Source organism: Babylonia areolata, chromosome 8 (genome assembly GCF_041734735.1).
Source record: "Babylonia areolata isolate BAREFJ2019XMU chromosome 8, ASM4173473v1, whole genome shotgun sequence".
Taxonomy (NCBI): Eukaryota; Metazoa; Mollusca; class Gastropoda; order Neogastropoda; family Buccinidae; genus Babylonia; species Babylonia areolata.
The window spans coordinates 9,144,995-9,161,728 of NC_134883.1; the positions used below are offsets into that span (position 1 = coordinate 9,144,995).

The 16,734-nt window shown below is 42.8% G+C and overlaps 1 protein-coding gene across 1 annotated transcript in view; it reads left to right on the forward strand.

The window, feature by feature from the left end:
* Nucleotides 1–467: 467 nt before the first annotated feature.
* LOC143284963 (adenosylhomocysteinase-like 1) overlaps nt 468–16,734 on the forward strand; it is a 35,023-nt gene continuing 18,756 nt past the window's right edge. Inside the window, exons 1-6 of the mRNA XM_076592125.1 lie at nt 468–524; nt 5,233–5,304; nt 6,106–6,231; nt 12,371–12,547; nt 13,355–13,401; nt 16,347–16,410. Of these exons, the coding sequence (XP_076448240.1) occupies nt 468–524; nt 5,233–5,304; nt 6,106–6,231; nt 12,371–12,547; nt 13,355–13,401; nt 16,347–16,410 (543 nt within the window). The remainder of the gene's footprint in view (nt 525–5,232; nt 5,305–6,105; nt 6,232–12,370; nt 12,548–13,354; nt 13,402–16,346; nt 16,411–16,734) is intronic.

The following is a 16,734-nucleotide window of genomic DNA, read 5'->3' on the forward strand; positions in this document are numbered from 1 at the left end:
TTCTCAAGTGCAGGGAGGGGAAAGTATTGGGAGCGTATTCGTGCGCGCGTGTGTGTGGAACAGGCCAGTATGTCCGGAAGTGGGTGACAGGGGCTGACGGACGTGTCTTGCGGGGCAGGATATATCCGTATGGCCGGATTGTAGCCCCTGTCTCGGGGGGGGGGGGCAGACACATCATTAGATGCTGCCTGATGAGTGGTGTCTCCCTCGCATAGCAAGGCGGACAGGAGGCCAGCGCCGTGCCCACAGACTGCACTGAACACGAGCATGGCACGGTTACGATACGATACGATCATGGCACGCCACTGAGTCGTTAGTCTCAACCCCGCCACCACCACCCCCACCACCACCCCCAACCCCACCCCTTTTTAAGGCATGAAGGGGAGGGGACGTAGCAGAGTCGGTGTGGCGTTGGCCTTGTGGTCCAGTGTTCCCCATTGATTAGCGTTCGATTCCCCCATTCCGGCATGGGCATGTGTCCACGGGAGAGGCACACTGCACCCGATTTCCCGCGCTCCATTCAGGTGTGACCGACTTTGGGTTAGGGAAGGTCTGGAAGAAGAGGACTGGCGCCCCCCCGCCTTCCTTTGCCGAGCCCTGGACACAGTGGAAATTACGTCACTGCCATGTTAGCCGTGAAAAGCTGTGGAACCTTTTTTGTCACCGTTCGCACGGTTCCTGCATTCGTTCGTGTTTGTTTTGATGTCCAGTCTTCCACGGAGGTCTTATCAGTAGTTCATGAAGATGTGTTGAGAGAACAGGAACAGTATAAAAAAGAAAAAATTAAAATGATGATGATGATAATAATAATGATGATAACTTCTTATGTTTTTAATGTGTAATCATACAGATCGGCTCCCAAAGAGTGGTTGGTTGAAAGCCATGTTTTATGATTTAATGAATAAGGTATAATCAGATAAAATGAAAAATATAATTGCTTTCCGATCCCAGAGAGGTTTGTATCTCATGTATTCCGTTCCCTGAGCGCGCGCATGTATATATGTGTCTGTGCCCACATGCGTGTGTGTGTTGGGGAGGGGGGAGGGGGTGTGCGTGTGCATACGTGCATACTTTTCCGAGTGCCCACCGATGCGTGTTTGGCATTCGCCACGAAAAACCTAGAAAAAGGGATTTCTTTGAAGTTTGATTCAGCATAATGTAGTAGTTTGTTTTCGTCATACTCCCCCTCCTCTCTCTCTCTCTCTCTCTCTCTCTCTCTCTCTCTCTCTCTCTCTCTCTCTCTATCTATCTATCTATCTATATATCTCTCTCTCTCCCTCCCTCTCTCTCCCTCCCTCTCTCTCTCTCTCCCTCTCCCTCTCTCTCTCTCTCTCTTCGCCGATCACTGCCGTCGTAGATGGTGTTCGCACACTCTTGTTTTGCGACTGATCAGTTCTTGTCGTTAGTATCTAAGATGGATTTGGATGCAGTGTCGTTTATATTTACAGATGAGCCAACGGCAAAGTTTAGTGAGAGCTGTATGATCCGTGGTTTCTCTGGCAATGGAAATTCGATCATTTCTTTTTTTGAAGGACAACAACTCTCAAACTATAGGAGGCAAGATTGCACTGGCTCTTAAGTGTTTCAGTCTTTGGGGGCTAGTTGGTCTTCTGGGACCATCCCCCAGTGCCGACTGACCTAAAGCCCTCTTGTTCGAGAGAGTCGGGATGTAACTTGGGCGAAACACTCTCCACTGCAATCAGAATCTTGCCCCTGAGAGATGGAACAGCAGTTGCCTCTTTTGCTGTTCTGCTGGTGGCCTTAGTCGGTCACGACTGACTACCACACGTTTGTGTGTTGAGTCGTAACAAGCAGGCGACACTGTACACCGCCGAAGTGACCCCCGCAGCAGTGCAGGGTCTCCACTGATGGGTGGCTGCATGTCGATCTTATCTGTGATGGCATTTTGGGGTCTTCTAGGAATGCTTAACACGATGTCAGATGATGACCCCAAATCTAGCTACGTTTTGGCAGTTGGAAGTCTGTTGATATGGTTATGCACAAGCATGTTTGCATGGAATGAATCCTTTTCCCCTCCTTCCCCGCTCCCCCCCCCCCCCCCCTCCCTCTCTTTCTCTCTCTCGCTCTCTCCGCCTCTCTCTCAACAGAAACGCACGTGCCAAATCTCTGAAACGGACACGCAGTGTTTTAGAACGGCGATATGAAGTGAAGGAAAAACAGTGATCTGAAAATATTTTTAGGTTAGTGGAAAAAAAAGAAAGAATTTATGCGCAATCTCGACACAATCTTTGTCAGATAATCATTTTTGTTGTCCCGGCTGTCGAGCAGTTATAATCCATCCAACCCGTCAATCTAGGGCGCATGTGACCAATCTAAGCCAATCACAACGCAGAGGACAGCCATTTGCATTTTGAAAACGGGCTGTGGGCCAAAATTTAATGTTGTGTTTTCTCTCTCTCTCTCTCTCTCTCTCTCATACACACACACACGCACGCACACGCACAGAGAACACGTCCACTGCAGCAATAATATGGAATTAAAAAAGAGAGAGGGAAAGAAATAGATGGACGATGGATGAATGGCTGCCGCCAGGAGCCCATTAGATTAATTTCCCCCATGATAGAGAGAAGGGAAGTGGAGGGAGTGTAGGTAGGTGCTTATCACAGGTTTGCGTGCTGGTGCATGCATGGCTGCTAGGCTGGGTCTGCCAGCAACTGGGGACTGATACTGGTGATAGCACTGGAGGCAGCACTCTGGCAGCTGCAGCAGCCCTGGTGGTTCTGAACGGCTGGCATGATGCTGCTTTTATCTGTTGTTATCACTTGGCTAACAGGTTGCCCTGCCCTTCACAGACACACCTGTTCGCCTAGTCTGTAACCCTCTGTGTGTTCATATCTCTCTGTCTCTGTCTGTCTGTCTCTCTCTCTCTCTCTTTGTCTCTATCTCCCTCCCTCCCTCTCTCTCTCTCCGTGGGTCTTTTTCCCTCTCTTTGTCTCTATCGCCCTCTCTCCCTCCCTCTCTCTTCCTCCTCTCTTTCTCTCCCTCCCTCCCTCTCTGCTCCCCTATCACTCTCTCTCCGCCCCCTCCCTCATCACATGATGGTCAAACACACACAGAGACACATAGAAACATGCTCACACACCCATGCATCTATGTGAACATACCCGTGTACATTTTTCTGTGCACACTCCATCACATGTATATCTATGGACGCATGCAGCTTTTATATATGTGCTCACTCACACACACACAGTTGTTGCCAGATACATGGTTGCTGGCGGGTTTGTATTTGGCTGGAGGGACCATTGGAATAACAGATCTACAAGAATGTGGGGCCAGGGGGACTAATGGACTGGCACAACCCAACGTGGGTGTCTGTTCAAGTCCAAACTGGATGTTGCTTTAACCTTGGGCTGCTGCGGACAAGTATACTTGTCAATGTGTACTTTCAAGCATGAGAGAGAGAGAGGATAGAGAGAGAAAAAAAAAACCAAAAAAAAACAGCCTTACAATTACAGTTACATAAAGAGAAGAAAAACATATTTATTTTCTGGATTGTGACCTTTGTGTGTGTGTGTGTGTGAATAAGAGAGAGAGGAGAGACAGAAAAACTTCCCCACCCCCACCCCCCACCCCTCAGGTTTTTATGGGTCCACCAGCCTTTCCAAAAGAGAGGGGGGGGGGGGGGGGCAGTGGAAGCTCCCAGTTCCTTCCCATGGATGAAAGGGAATCAGTAAAATGCAGCAAGCAGGCAGGCACCAGTCCACAAGCCCAGTTCCCTGACAGTGATGAATCGGCATTGCAATGAGCTCCCCATCCAGACCCCCTCACACACTGCTCAGTGGCTGGGGCACCGCACAGCGAGGGGCCACAAGCTGCTGGTTTTCACCTGTATTGGAAGGGACAGATACACCCTACAGATCCACAGAGCAGTTTATGAAAGATGGGAGGGGGCCTGGGGTGGTGGAACCTCCCATCATTAGAGCACAGTGTTGTGGAGATAGATAGATAGATAATTTTTGTTGTTGTTTTATACTCCCAAGAATCATTGCTATGGGATGATTCCCCACTTCCTACCAAAAATACCGTGCTTGCTTCCCTGTGGCTGAAGAAAGGATGGAATATTAGAATTAAGATTAAGGATGACACGGTGTGGGTGTACTGAAAGTTTTCTCCATTGATATGGCGTACAGCAGCACAGCCAACAAGTAGACAGGAACCTCTGGGCTCCTTCACTTTGTGCTTTGTAAGATAGAAAAACAACTTCATGAAAATAGTCTCCCTTTGAGTAACTGCTTTGTTTGCAGATCAGTGTGGTCTTTTTTCTTGTAAGCTATCATCAGGGCAAGCATTAGATTTCTAATTGGGGATCAGACAGGGGAATAGGAAACACACAAAGAGCACCTGCAGGGTCTGTTCCCAGATATTCTCCCCAGCTATTTCTGGAAGTGACTGTGTAAGATACTGGCTTCGTTTCTTTTTGTGCGTGTTTGACAGAGTCAGGGAACATAATATGATAATGGCATCTGTCTATTTCAGGCATTATATTGTTATATAAATGAAGGAAACGCTGCCATCAGACATCTGTAAACAGGGCAGGTGTGTGTGTGTGTATATATGTATATATATATATATATATATCATACACCTTTAGGGTATTAATTCTAGAAAGTAAAGAGAAAGAGTGTGTTACTGTTACTTTGTTAGATTGTGTGTTGAAAATCCCATCCACTTATTGACTTGAACCACAGCAAACAAAACCATGTGTGAGAGTGAAGGACATTCGGTCACATTGTGTATGCGTAAAAGAATAAATGCGTACATGCCTGAATCACCTTGTAGAGAGCAGACAGTACACCAGCGAGAAGAAGTAATCTGGAGCACTCTGCTGCTGCCCTGTTTTGAAGCCGTCCCCACAGCTACCTTTCATTCTCCTTGTCGTGTACGTCCCTCAGTTGTAGAAATTTATACCACTCACATCAGATACCCCTGGTTCACTGACACAATAAAACTTTATATATATATATATATATAATATTAATTTTTAGTCAGTTTGGAAATAATGCTGTCTTTCCATATGTTGTTTTTCTCTGATTTTGGAATTTTGTGCTTGTGATGTTTTGTGTTTGTGTGCGCGTTTTTTTATGTTAATGCTGCTTGTGCTGAAGAGTATGAGCTTGAGAAATACCTGTTTGTTAATGTTGTTGTGGCCAGGTGGTTGTTCTGTGATGATGAGATAATGAGGTGCATTTGATGCAATGTGTGTGACAGGTTCTGGTGGAGACATTGGTGGCACTGGGGGCCTCTGTGCGATGGGCAGCCTGCAACATCTACTCCACACAGGTCGGTATAGGGAGCATGTGTGTGTGTGTGTGTGCGTGTCTGTGTGTGTGTGTGTGCATGCATCATTGTATGTTTGTGTGTGTATGTGTGTGTGTATGTGTGTGTGAATGAGTTCGGGTTTTGACGGGCGCAATAGCCGAATGGTTAAAGCATTGGACTTTCAATCTGAGGGTCCCAGGTTCGAATCACGGTGACGGCACCTGGTGGGTAAAGGGTGGAGATTTTTCCAATCTCCCAGGTCAACATATGTGCAGACCTCCTAGTGCCTGAACCCCCTTCGTGTGTATACGCAAGCAAAAGATCAAATACGCACGTTAGAGATCCTGTAATCCATGTCAGTGTTCGGTGGGTTATGGAAACAAGAACATACCCAGCATGCACACCCCCGAAAGCGGAGTATGGCTGCCTACATGGCGGGGTAAAAACAATCATTCAGGTAAAAAGCCCACTCGGTGTATATACGAGTGAACGAGGGAGTTGCATCTGATAAACGCAGAAGAAGAAGAGTTCGGGTTTGTGTGTGTGAATGAGTTAGTACAGTATGTTCAGTTATTAAAACAACAGTGGTTTTATGTCCTATTCACGTGTTGTTATTTTTTTTCCATTATCATCTGACTTTTTCTTTCTTCACTTATCTGTTTTACTCATTCTTCTATCCCCTATTCTGTCCTGTCTTTCTCCTCGTTCTGTTCCTCCTTGTCCGAGTCGATATTTGTCCACATCTGTGCAATATTTCCTGCACAAAACTGGACCATCGCAACACCGCTGACTTGAGCAAAGCGTGTCCTGAACTGATTGCAGAACGAGGTGGCTGCAGCTTTGGCCGAGAGCGGCATCTGCATCTTTGCCTGGAAGGGGGAGACGGAGGAGGACTTCTGGTGGTGTATAGATCGCTGCATCAATGCCGAAGGATGGCAGCCCAACACGGTGGGTGTGGGTGTTTGTGTGTGTGTGTGTGCATGCAAACATGCAGGCAAAAGTTGTTGTTCATGTTGAGTTGGTAAGGAGGGAAAACTAAAAAAAAAATAAATGAATAAAAATGGTGGTGCCGCTTTGTAGTGCTGGGGAGAACAGCCAGGATTTCACACAGAGAAGTCTGCTGTGACAAAGAATGATACAATGTATAACACAAGTCCTGGTAGAGCCAGAATGTAACTGGTTTAGTGGCCCTTTCAGTCGTGTTCCCTTGACCCAGTTTGCTGAAGCATTTTATGGTTAGAATAGGGGGGGGGGGGGCTTGTCTTAGAGCGGGGAAATGTGTCAGAATGCAGAATTATAGTCTGATGTCTGACTCCTGTCTCCATTCATGCTCTTGTCTGGCTGGCTGGTAGCGCTCTCTCTTTGCCTCTCTGTCTGCCTCTCTCTGCCTCTTTGTCTGTCTGTCTGTCTGTCTTAAATCTCCCTATAGACCGGATTCTATGTATATTTCTTTTCTGTTCCATTCACAATTGTATATTGTGCTGAATAAGTATGAGGCTTATGGATATGTGTGAATCAATGTTGTGATTTATGGTCATGCGAGTACATCATATATAAATGATACACAGGTTGATTTGTAATTTCAGTAGTGTAAAACTTGTAGTGTCGTTCAGTGCAGCATAAACACAGAACAGTACTTTGGGGGCTTCTAACTACTATTCTGGTCGTAGTCTGCATGGCTCTTGAAAACTTTTAATGGTGACCATGGACGTCTTTGCTAGCTGGCTTCAGAGGGCAGCTGTGAGGACTCTCAAAAAACCGGTTACCCTAAAATGTTTTCACTGTCGTTTTGCACCAAAGTTGTGAAGGTTCCCTCCCCACCCCTACCCACACTCCCCCATCCCCACCCCCCCGCCATGGTCTCCCCAGAGACTTGGTAATGGTGTCCAGTCTGAGAGAGCTTTTTAAGCAGCAACCCTCCCAGTGTTGCTGTCTAGACAGAGGCCAGTTAGAAAGCCTGTCAGGTGCAGCACTGCTGAGAGAGAGAGAGAGAGAGCTAATGCCATTTATTGTGGGCCTAATGATTAATGGGCAGTCTCGCGCTTCATCTTCCTCGATTTCAGCTGTGAGACTCCATGGAGCCAGAACATGGTAGTTGAGTCGATAACCCAGGTTGATAGGATTGAACGCTTCAGTTTTCAAGGAGTGAAGGAACATTTGATCTTAAGAGTTAATTGAAAGGTTTTTTTGGGGCGGAAAAACAGATGAAACAGCAAGATGAAAGATCGTTAAAACTTTAATGAAGGGCATTTCTTCTTATGTTTGATTGGTTTTTGTTGTTGTTTTTTGTTTTGTTTTGTTTTGGGGGGTAGTTGTTTTGTTTTTGAACTAGATTGCAGTGCCTTATTGCTTGAGGTCACATAGTTAGTAAAAAATAGTTCACAGTGCTGTGTAACCACATGTTCTCAGAACTGCCTGATATGTTACAAGTTATTCGCATGTTGTGTTTAGGGGCATGGGAAAAAAAAAGCAGGGCTTTGCAGCTGTCAGCTGATGACTGCTGATCTCCAGTCAGGTTAGGGGTCTGAAGGTCTGATAATTATTGACTGGTCCATCTCCTGCTGATCTCCAGTCAGGTTAGGGGTCTGAAGGTCTGATAATTATTGACTGGTCCATCTCCTGCTGATCTCCAGTCAGGTTAGGGGTCTGAAGGTCTGATATTGACTGGTCCATCTCCTGCTGATCTCCAGTCAGGTTAGGGGTCTGAAGGTCTGATAGTGACTGGTCCATCTCCTGCTGATCTCCAATCAGGTTAGGGGTCTGAAGGTCTGATAATTATTGACTGGTCCATCTCCTGCTGATCTCCAGTCAGGTTAGGGGTCTGAAGGTCTGATAGTGACTGGTCCATCTCCTGCTGATCTCCAGTCAGGTTAGGGGTCTGAAGGTCTGATATTGACTGGTCCATCTCCTGCTGATCTCCAGTCAGGTTAGGTGTCTGAAGGTTTGATAATTATTGACTGGTCCATCTCCTGCTGATCTCCAGTCAGGTTAGGGGTCTGAAGGTCTGATATTGACTGGTCCATCTCCTGCTGATCTCCAATCAGGTTAGGGGTCTGAAGGTCTGATATTGACTGGTCCATCTCCTGCTGATCTCCAGTCAGGTTAGGGGTCTGAAGGTCTGATAGTGACTGGTCCATCTCCTGCTGATCTCCAATCAGGTTAGGGGTCTGAAGGTCTGATAATTATTGACTGGTCCATCTCCTGCTGATCTCCAGTCAGGTTAGGGGTCTGAAGGTCTGATATTGACTGGTCCATCTCCTGCTGATCTCTAGTCAGGTTAGGGGTCTGAAGGTCTGATAATTATTGACTGGTCCATCTCCTGCTGATCTCCAGTCAGGTTAGGGGTCTGAAGGTCTGATAATTATTGACTGGTCCATCTCCTGCTGATCTCTAGTCAGGTTAGGGGTCTGAAGGTCTGATATTGACTGGTCCATCTCCTGCTGATCTCCAATCAGGTTAGGGGTCTGAAGGTCTGATAATTATTGACTGGTCCATCTCCTGCTGATCTCCAGTCAGGTTAGGGGTCTGAAGGTCTGATAGTGACTGGTCCATCTCCTGCTGATCTCCAGTCAGGTTAGGGGTCTGAAGGTCTGATATTGACTGGTCCATCTCCTGCTGATCTCCAGTCAGGTTAGGTGTCTGAAGGTTTGATAATTATTGACTGGTCCATCTCCTGCTGATCTCCAGTCAGGTTAGGGGTCTGAAGGTCTGATATTGACTGGTCCATCTCCTGCTGATCTCCAATCAGGTTAGGGGTCTGAAGGTCTGATATTGACTGGTCCATCTCCTGCTGATCTCCAGTCAGGTTAGGGGTCTGAAGGTCTGATAGTGACTGGTCCATCTCCTGCTGATCTCCAATCAGGTTAGGGGTCTGAAGGTCTGATAATTATTGACTGGTCCATCTCCTGCTGATCTCCAGTCAGGTTAGGGGTCTGAAGGTCTGATATTGACTGGTCCATCTCCTGCTGATCTCTAGTCAGGTTAGGGGTCTGAAGGTCTGATAATTATTGACTGGTCCATCTCCTGCTGATCTCCAGTCAGGTTAGGGGTCTGAAGGTCTGATAATTATTGACTGGTCCATCTCCTGCTGATCTCCAGTCAGGTTAGGGGTCTGAAGGTTTGATAATTATTGACTGGTCCATCTCCTGCTGATCTCCAGTCAGGTTAGGTGTCTGAAGGTTTGATAATTATTGACTGGTCCATCTCCTGCTGATCTCCAGTCAGGTTAGGGGTCTGAAGGTCTGATAATTATTGACTGGTCCATCTCCTGCTGATCTCCAGTCAGGTTAGGGGTCTGAAGGTCTGATAGTGACTGGTCCATCTCCTGCTGATCTCCAGTCAGGTTAGGGGTCTGAAGGTCTGATAGTGACTGGTCCATCTCCTGCTGATCTCCAGTCAGGTTAGGGGTCTGAAGGTCTGATAATGACTGGTCCATCTCCTGCTGATCTCCAGTCAGGTTAGGGGTCTGAAGGTCTGATAGTGACTGGTCCATCTCCTCAAACCTCCACTGATTGTTTTGTTCATTTTCTTCAGAAGGAAGAATCACGCATGAATGAACCAGCATCATGTTGCTGTACTGTCTAAATGACTTTTTTTTTCATGTATCTGTGCATTATCTGTATTCACTGTCAGACATATATGAGGAGGTTTAGTACAGATTTTATCCGGATTCGTCTCGTAAGCCTTTTTTATAAGCCTGTTAATGATTAAAATTGCATACATGAAAGACAGTTACTTGCACACCCACTGTGACAAACATTTTTACTCAAGAGTCAGATGTATATTTTTTCTGATGCACCATAGATGTGGCTGTGGGGTGTGGATAGGGGTGGGGGGGAGGGGGGAGGGAGCAAGGGGGGGTGGGATCCAATGATCCCCAGCCCTTCATTCCAACTTTCCTCTTTGCTCTCCACAGCTCCTGCCCACAGCGTGATAATGGACTGAAGAAGGGTTGTGGGAAATGATTGGAAATATTGATCGCTGTGTGTGCCTGGAAGGCAGGAGTGACCCAAGTGGGATTTCCATTCCTAGGGAAATGATCCATGATGTAGATAGACTCTGTAAGGAATTAATTATGGTACTGAAAATGGCAACAGGAAATTGATCCTTCAGCCACGTGGTATTGAAAGCTTTCGCTCTGCTGCTCATGTTTCCATTTGCGCTTCCGTTCCGTACAGATGTGAGCGATGTTGTGTCTCTTAGTTTGACGTTGTGTTATACTTGTACATTATACATGTATTAAGTATTCAGTATAACTACATTTATATGCGTACATGTTTGTGTGTCTCTTAGAACAACGGCAGATGTGTAAGTCGGCCAAAGTGCTAATATCTTCACCGTTGGAAAATAAAGATTCATTCATTCATTCGTTCATTCATTCATTCATTCTCACCCTCCCTCCCTCTGGCATAGCTGTTTCATTGGTAGTCAGAAACGTTAGGGCTGAAATGACTTCAGTATCCTCACACAGTCTTGGTTAGGAATTAGCTACAATCTGAGTTTATGGGTTGGGGTTTTCAGGATGATAAATGATGAAATTCCTGCTCATTTTGACCTTGGTATAAAGGTGCAACATCACAGTGTCAAAAGACCTCCCCCTCTTTTCTCTCTCTCTCTCTCTCTCTCTCTCTCTCTCTCTCTCTTTTTAACATGTGTTTGGTTGTTGTTGTTTTGTTTTGTTTTTTACCAGATATTAATTCACTCATGAGGGCACATTGCAAACAGAAGCGGAACAGGTTCTCACAGAAGGGGGGGGGGGGGGGGGGGGGTGTACCCAGATATGTGGAAGAAGAGTTGTGTGCCACAAATGATATATTCTGTTTGCAATTTTAATCAATTACTTGAATGATATATATAAAAAATATTTTTAAAAAGTACATATAAAAAAATCTGTAATTTTGATCAGTTACATGAATGATAAAAATAAAAATTAAAAAAACCCTAAGTAACAAACGGTGACATGGCTTCATAACTTTTTCCATGTCACTAGTGTCAGTGAAGTTATCCTAAATTGATAGTAAACACAGATAAACATTTGAAAGTAAAGTGAAACCAAACTTACACGTATTTGAGGCAGATCAAACTGATTTTATTGAGAAGGGAAAGAACTGACTGGAAAGGAGTGTATCAGATTTATGTGCACCAACACCATTTTATTTGCTGATCGGTCTTTTTGCGTGTCAGCCTTCTTATCAGAATAGAATAGGATGGGTCTGCAGAAAACTGAGAACAGAACTAAGATTGTCAGCCCTGTTGGGATGCGAACAGACTCCTGAAAGTCTTCCATAGCTGTTTAACAAATCGTGGCTATCCCGTAATTGAGAACGTGCGCATCGAGTTTCAAAAGTCAGAATGTCAGTGCTGCCGGTTTGCATGTGGGTTTCATTCCCTGTTGCCCCGTTCCAAAAGGTCCAAAGGGTGTGAACAAAGTGGCTGCATTTTGCCCATGTGTCAAATTGGGGGTGTAACAGCTCTTAGTGCAGAGTTCACACAGTTACCAGCCGTTGACACCATCATCAGTTTGTCAGAATTCTTTCTGGTTGTCAGGATGAAAGGAGCGGTGGAGGCCTAGTGGTTAAAGTGCCCGATCAGGAAGCAAGGTTTCAGGGACTGATTCATGCCCTGATATTGGCCCAGCGCTGTGTCTGGGGGGGGCTGTTTGTTAGTCAGTCATGCCCAACTATGACCATCAGAACAGCAGAGGAGACAACCGCTGTCCCAACTATCTAGGCTAGAATTTGATGGAAGTGGAGAATGTCTTGCCCAAGTTACATCCCCACTCCCTCAGCCAAGAGGGTTTCAGAACAGTTGGCGTTGGGATGGTTCCCAAAGGCCAACTAGCCCCCAAGGCTGCAGCACTGAGAGCCAGTGTAGTCTTGCCTCCTAGTTGAGAGTCATAGTCCTTCACTAAAGACTAAGCTGTAAATGACTTCCCACTGCAATGGAGGAACCATTGTTCATACAGCTCTCACTTTGCTGTTGGCCCATATGCAAGCATACGTCAGTCTGTGATATAAGGGTGGGCTGTAATGAAGCAGCAACGATGCATTCAGTGGCTGTCTGTTGTAACTGGCTGTGTGTCTTTCAGATCCTGGACGACGGAGGGGACGCCACCCACCTGATGCTGAAGAAGTACCCCGCCATGTTCAACATGATCAGGGGCATCGTGGAGGAGAGCGTCACCGGCGTGCACCGCCTCTACCAGCTGTCCAAGTCCGGCAAGTTGACCGTGCCCGCCATGAACGTCAACGACTCGGTCACCAAGGTAACAAAACAACAGCACATGGCGGAGCCCCCTTCTTCTCCACAGTCGATCCATTCCCCTCCTCCACCCCCAACCCCCATTGAAAACAGGTCTTGTGTGTGTCTGTTGGTACTTTGTGTGCAGGAATGATTTCATTCAAAGATCCTGAGAGTGTGTCTTATCTCTGGATACTGTGAATGTATAAGTGATTTCCTGTATACATGAAGAGGGTAATTACTATGTCAGTGTGTATATAGACTCAGCAGGCAACACAAAAAAAAAACCGAAAAGCAAGTTTCAGCACTGTCCGATGATAGAATTAGCTTTCACAATGTAATATTATATAAAGTTGGATGTATATTTTGAAAATACTATGTAAAATCCTGCTCCCAGCCGCCATGGCCAAGTGGTTAGCATTGTGGACTGACATCTGGAAGGATGCAGGTCTGGTCCCCGTCAGACGTGGGGGGTTTCAGCCTATGGCTGGTACTTACCCCAGATGTGAGTGTGCTGTGGGCTCAGATGGAAAGACTGGAACCACACTGTCAAGGGTTTTCCCTTTCTTGGATGCGTTTTGGGCACTGTTGCTCAGATTTCTTAATGAGCACTGCAGTTGTCTGCATCTCTCAGCCTGGTTCACACTGGGATATATTATGAGAGAAGAGCCATGTCAAGTAGTCCTATATCTAAATGGACCGACCCTTTGATATGTCTGGAATTTCAGAGTGGAATTCAAAGATAAATTGAGAGTGCATGTGTGTGTGTGTGTGTGTGTGTGCTAGCATGTGTATGCAAATGTTCATTTAAACAGTTTAATTTCTGTTTCAGACCAAGTTTGACAACCTGTACAGCTGCAGGGAGTCCATTCTGGATGCGTAAGTGCTTTTATTTGGCTCACACCTTGATGTCATAACGGTGTTTCGGTATAGAATTTCCAAGTTCGTTAAGGCAGGGCAGTAGTTAGAGAGAGAAACAGAGGATGCATAAGAGCTTATATCAGTCTCGTTTTATCATCTCCTGTACAGTTACACCAAGTCCACTTTTCCAAGTCAGAGTAATCGGTTCAGAGACGGAAGGTAATGTAAGTGCGTTTCTGTAACTCGAGTGTGCTTGTCATTACCAAGCTACACAGTGTAGCATTTCTGGTTTCATTTTTAAATTAGAATGGTTGATTTAGGAAGAGAGAGAATCGGTCTTGAAAGGAACTACTTCTTATATGTCTGTGTCACTGCTTCAGAACTTTTTGCAATTTATCGTGAAGATGAAAATCTTACCTGTTTGCTCATACCTGTTGTGTAATAAAGTGTGTCAGCAAACAGTAAAGAGTACATGTTTCTGTCATCAAAAAGATGCTTAAATAATTTATCTCTTCTCATATGCAACAATCTTATGCAATCAAATATGACTTGATCAGTGTGCACAAGTTAGAAAAATTAGGGGCAGGGGGATGGATAGGGAGAGAAATGTTTCAAGCTCATATGGGGAGAATTGTGTATGTAGTGATTAAAACGAAGTAGAATGTATTTATGATTGTCAGTTTCAGGGTGGCTCTTGCTCAGAGCTGTTTTTGATTATTAAAACAGACTAATATTAAGTAAATGCAAGGTCAAAAGATCTGCAAGAACTCAAAGCAACAGCTGTGATGTAATGATCATAAAAAGGACTACCAATGTATTTCAGTATTATTATGATGTAATGATTATAAAAAGGACTACCAATATGTTTCAGTATTATTATGATGTAATGATTATAAAAAGGACTACCAATATGTTTCGGTATTATTATGATGTAATGATTATAAAAAGGAATACCAATATGTTTCGGTATTATTATGATGTAATGATTATAAAAAGGACTACCAATATGTTTCAGTATTATTATGATGTAATGATTATAAAAATGACTACCAATATGTTTCAGTATTATTATGATGTAATGATTATAAAAATGACTACCAATATGTTTCAGTATTATTATGATGTAATGATTATAAAAAGGACTACCAATATATTTCAGTATTATTATGATGTAATGATTATAAAAAGGACTACCAATATGTTTTGGTATTATTATGATGTAATGATTATAAAAAGGACTACCAATATATTTCAGTATTATTATGATGTAATGATTATAAAAAGGACTACCAATATGTTTCGGTATTATTATGATGTAATGATTATAAAAAGGACTACCAATATGTTTTGGTATTATTATGATGTAATGATTATAAAAAGGACTACCAATATGTTTCAGTATTATTATGATGTAATGATTATAAAAAGGACTACCAATATGTTTTGGTATTATTATGATGTAATGATTATAAAAAGGATTACCAATATGTTTCAGTATTATTATGATGTAATGATTATAAAAAGGACTACCAATATGTTTCAGTATTATTATGATGTAATGATTATAAAAAGGACTACCAATATGTTTCAGTATTATTATGATGTAATGATTATAAAAAGGACCACCAGTATGTTTCAGTATTATTATGATGTAATGATTATAAAAAGGACTACCAATATGTTTCAGTATTATTATGATGTAATGATTATAAAAAAGACTACCAATATGTTTTGGTATTATTATGATGTAATGATTATAAAAAGGACTACCAATATGTTTCAGTATTATTATGATGTAATGATTATAAAAAGGACTACCAATATGTTTCAGTATTATTATGATGTAATGATTATAAAAAGGACTACCAATATGTTTCAGTATTATTATGATGTAATGATTATAAAAAGGACTACCAATATGTTTCAGTATTATTATGATGTAATGATTATAAAAAGGACTACCAATATGTTTTGGTATTATTATGATGTAATGATTATAAAAAGGACTACCAATATGTTTCAGTATTATTATGATGTAATGATTATAAAAAGGACTACCAATATGTTTCAGTATTATTATGATGTAATGATTATAAAAATGATTACCAATATGTTTCAGTATTATTATGATGTAATGATTATAAAAAGGACCACCAGTATGTTTCAGTATTATTATGATGTAATGATTATAAAAAGGACTACCAATATGTTTCAGTATTATTATGATGTAATGATTATAAAAAAGGACTACCAATATGTTTCGGTATTATTATGATGTAATGATTATAAAAAAGGACTACCAGTATGTTTCGGTATTATTATGATGTAATGATTATAAAAAAGGACTACCAATATGTTTCAGTATTATTATGATGTAATGATTATAAAAAGGACTACCAATATGTTTCAGTATTATTATGATGTAATGATTATAAAAATGATTACCAATATGTTTCAGTATTATTATGATGTAATGATTATAAAAAGGACCACCAGTATGTTTCAGTATTATTATGATGTAATGATTATAAAAAGGACCACCAATATGTTTCAGTATTATTATGATGTAATGATTATAAAAAGGACTACCAATATGTTTCAGTAATATTATGATGTAATGATTATAAAAAAGGACTACCAATATGTTTCAGTATTATTATGATGTAATGATTATAAAAAGGACCACCAATATGTTTCAGTATTATTATGATGTAATGATTATAAAAAGGACCACCAGTATGTTTCAGTATTATTATGATGTAATGATTATAAAAAGGACCACCAATATGTTTCAGTATTATTATGATGTAATGATTATAAAAAGGACCACCAATATGTTTCAGTATTATTATGATGTAATGATTATAAAAAGGACCACCAATATGTTTCAGTATATATTATCATGGTAGTGCAGTGAGTGGTAATGATGGTGGGATCACCTGTGGTGTGCCGTGTGCTTGCAGGCTGAAGAGAACCACTGATGTTATGTTTGGTGGCAAGCAGGTGCTCATCTGTGGCTATGGAGAGGTAGGCTTCTGTGTGTGTGTGTGTGTGTGTGTGTGTTTTCAGCACTGTATAAATGTGTGTGCATGTGTGTTTCCAGTACTGTATCTGTGTGTGTGTGTGTATAGTGTGTAAATGTGTGTGTGCGTCTGTTTTCAGCACTGTATAAATGTGTGTGTATGTAGTGTGTAAATGTGTGTGTCTGTCTGTTTTTAGCAGTGTATAAATGTGTGTTTGTGTGTGTTTTCAGCACTGTATAAATGTGTGTGTGTGCATGTGTTTTCAGGACTGTGTGTGTGTGTGTGTGTGGTATGTAAATGTGTGTGTCTGTTTTCAGCACTGTATAAG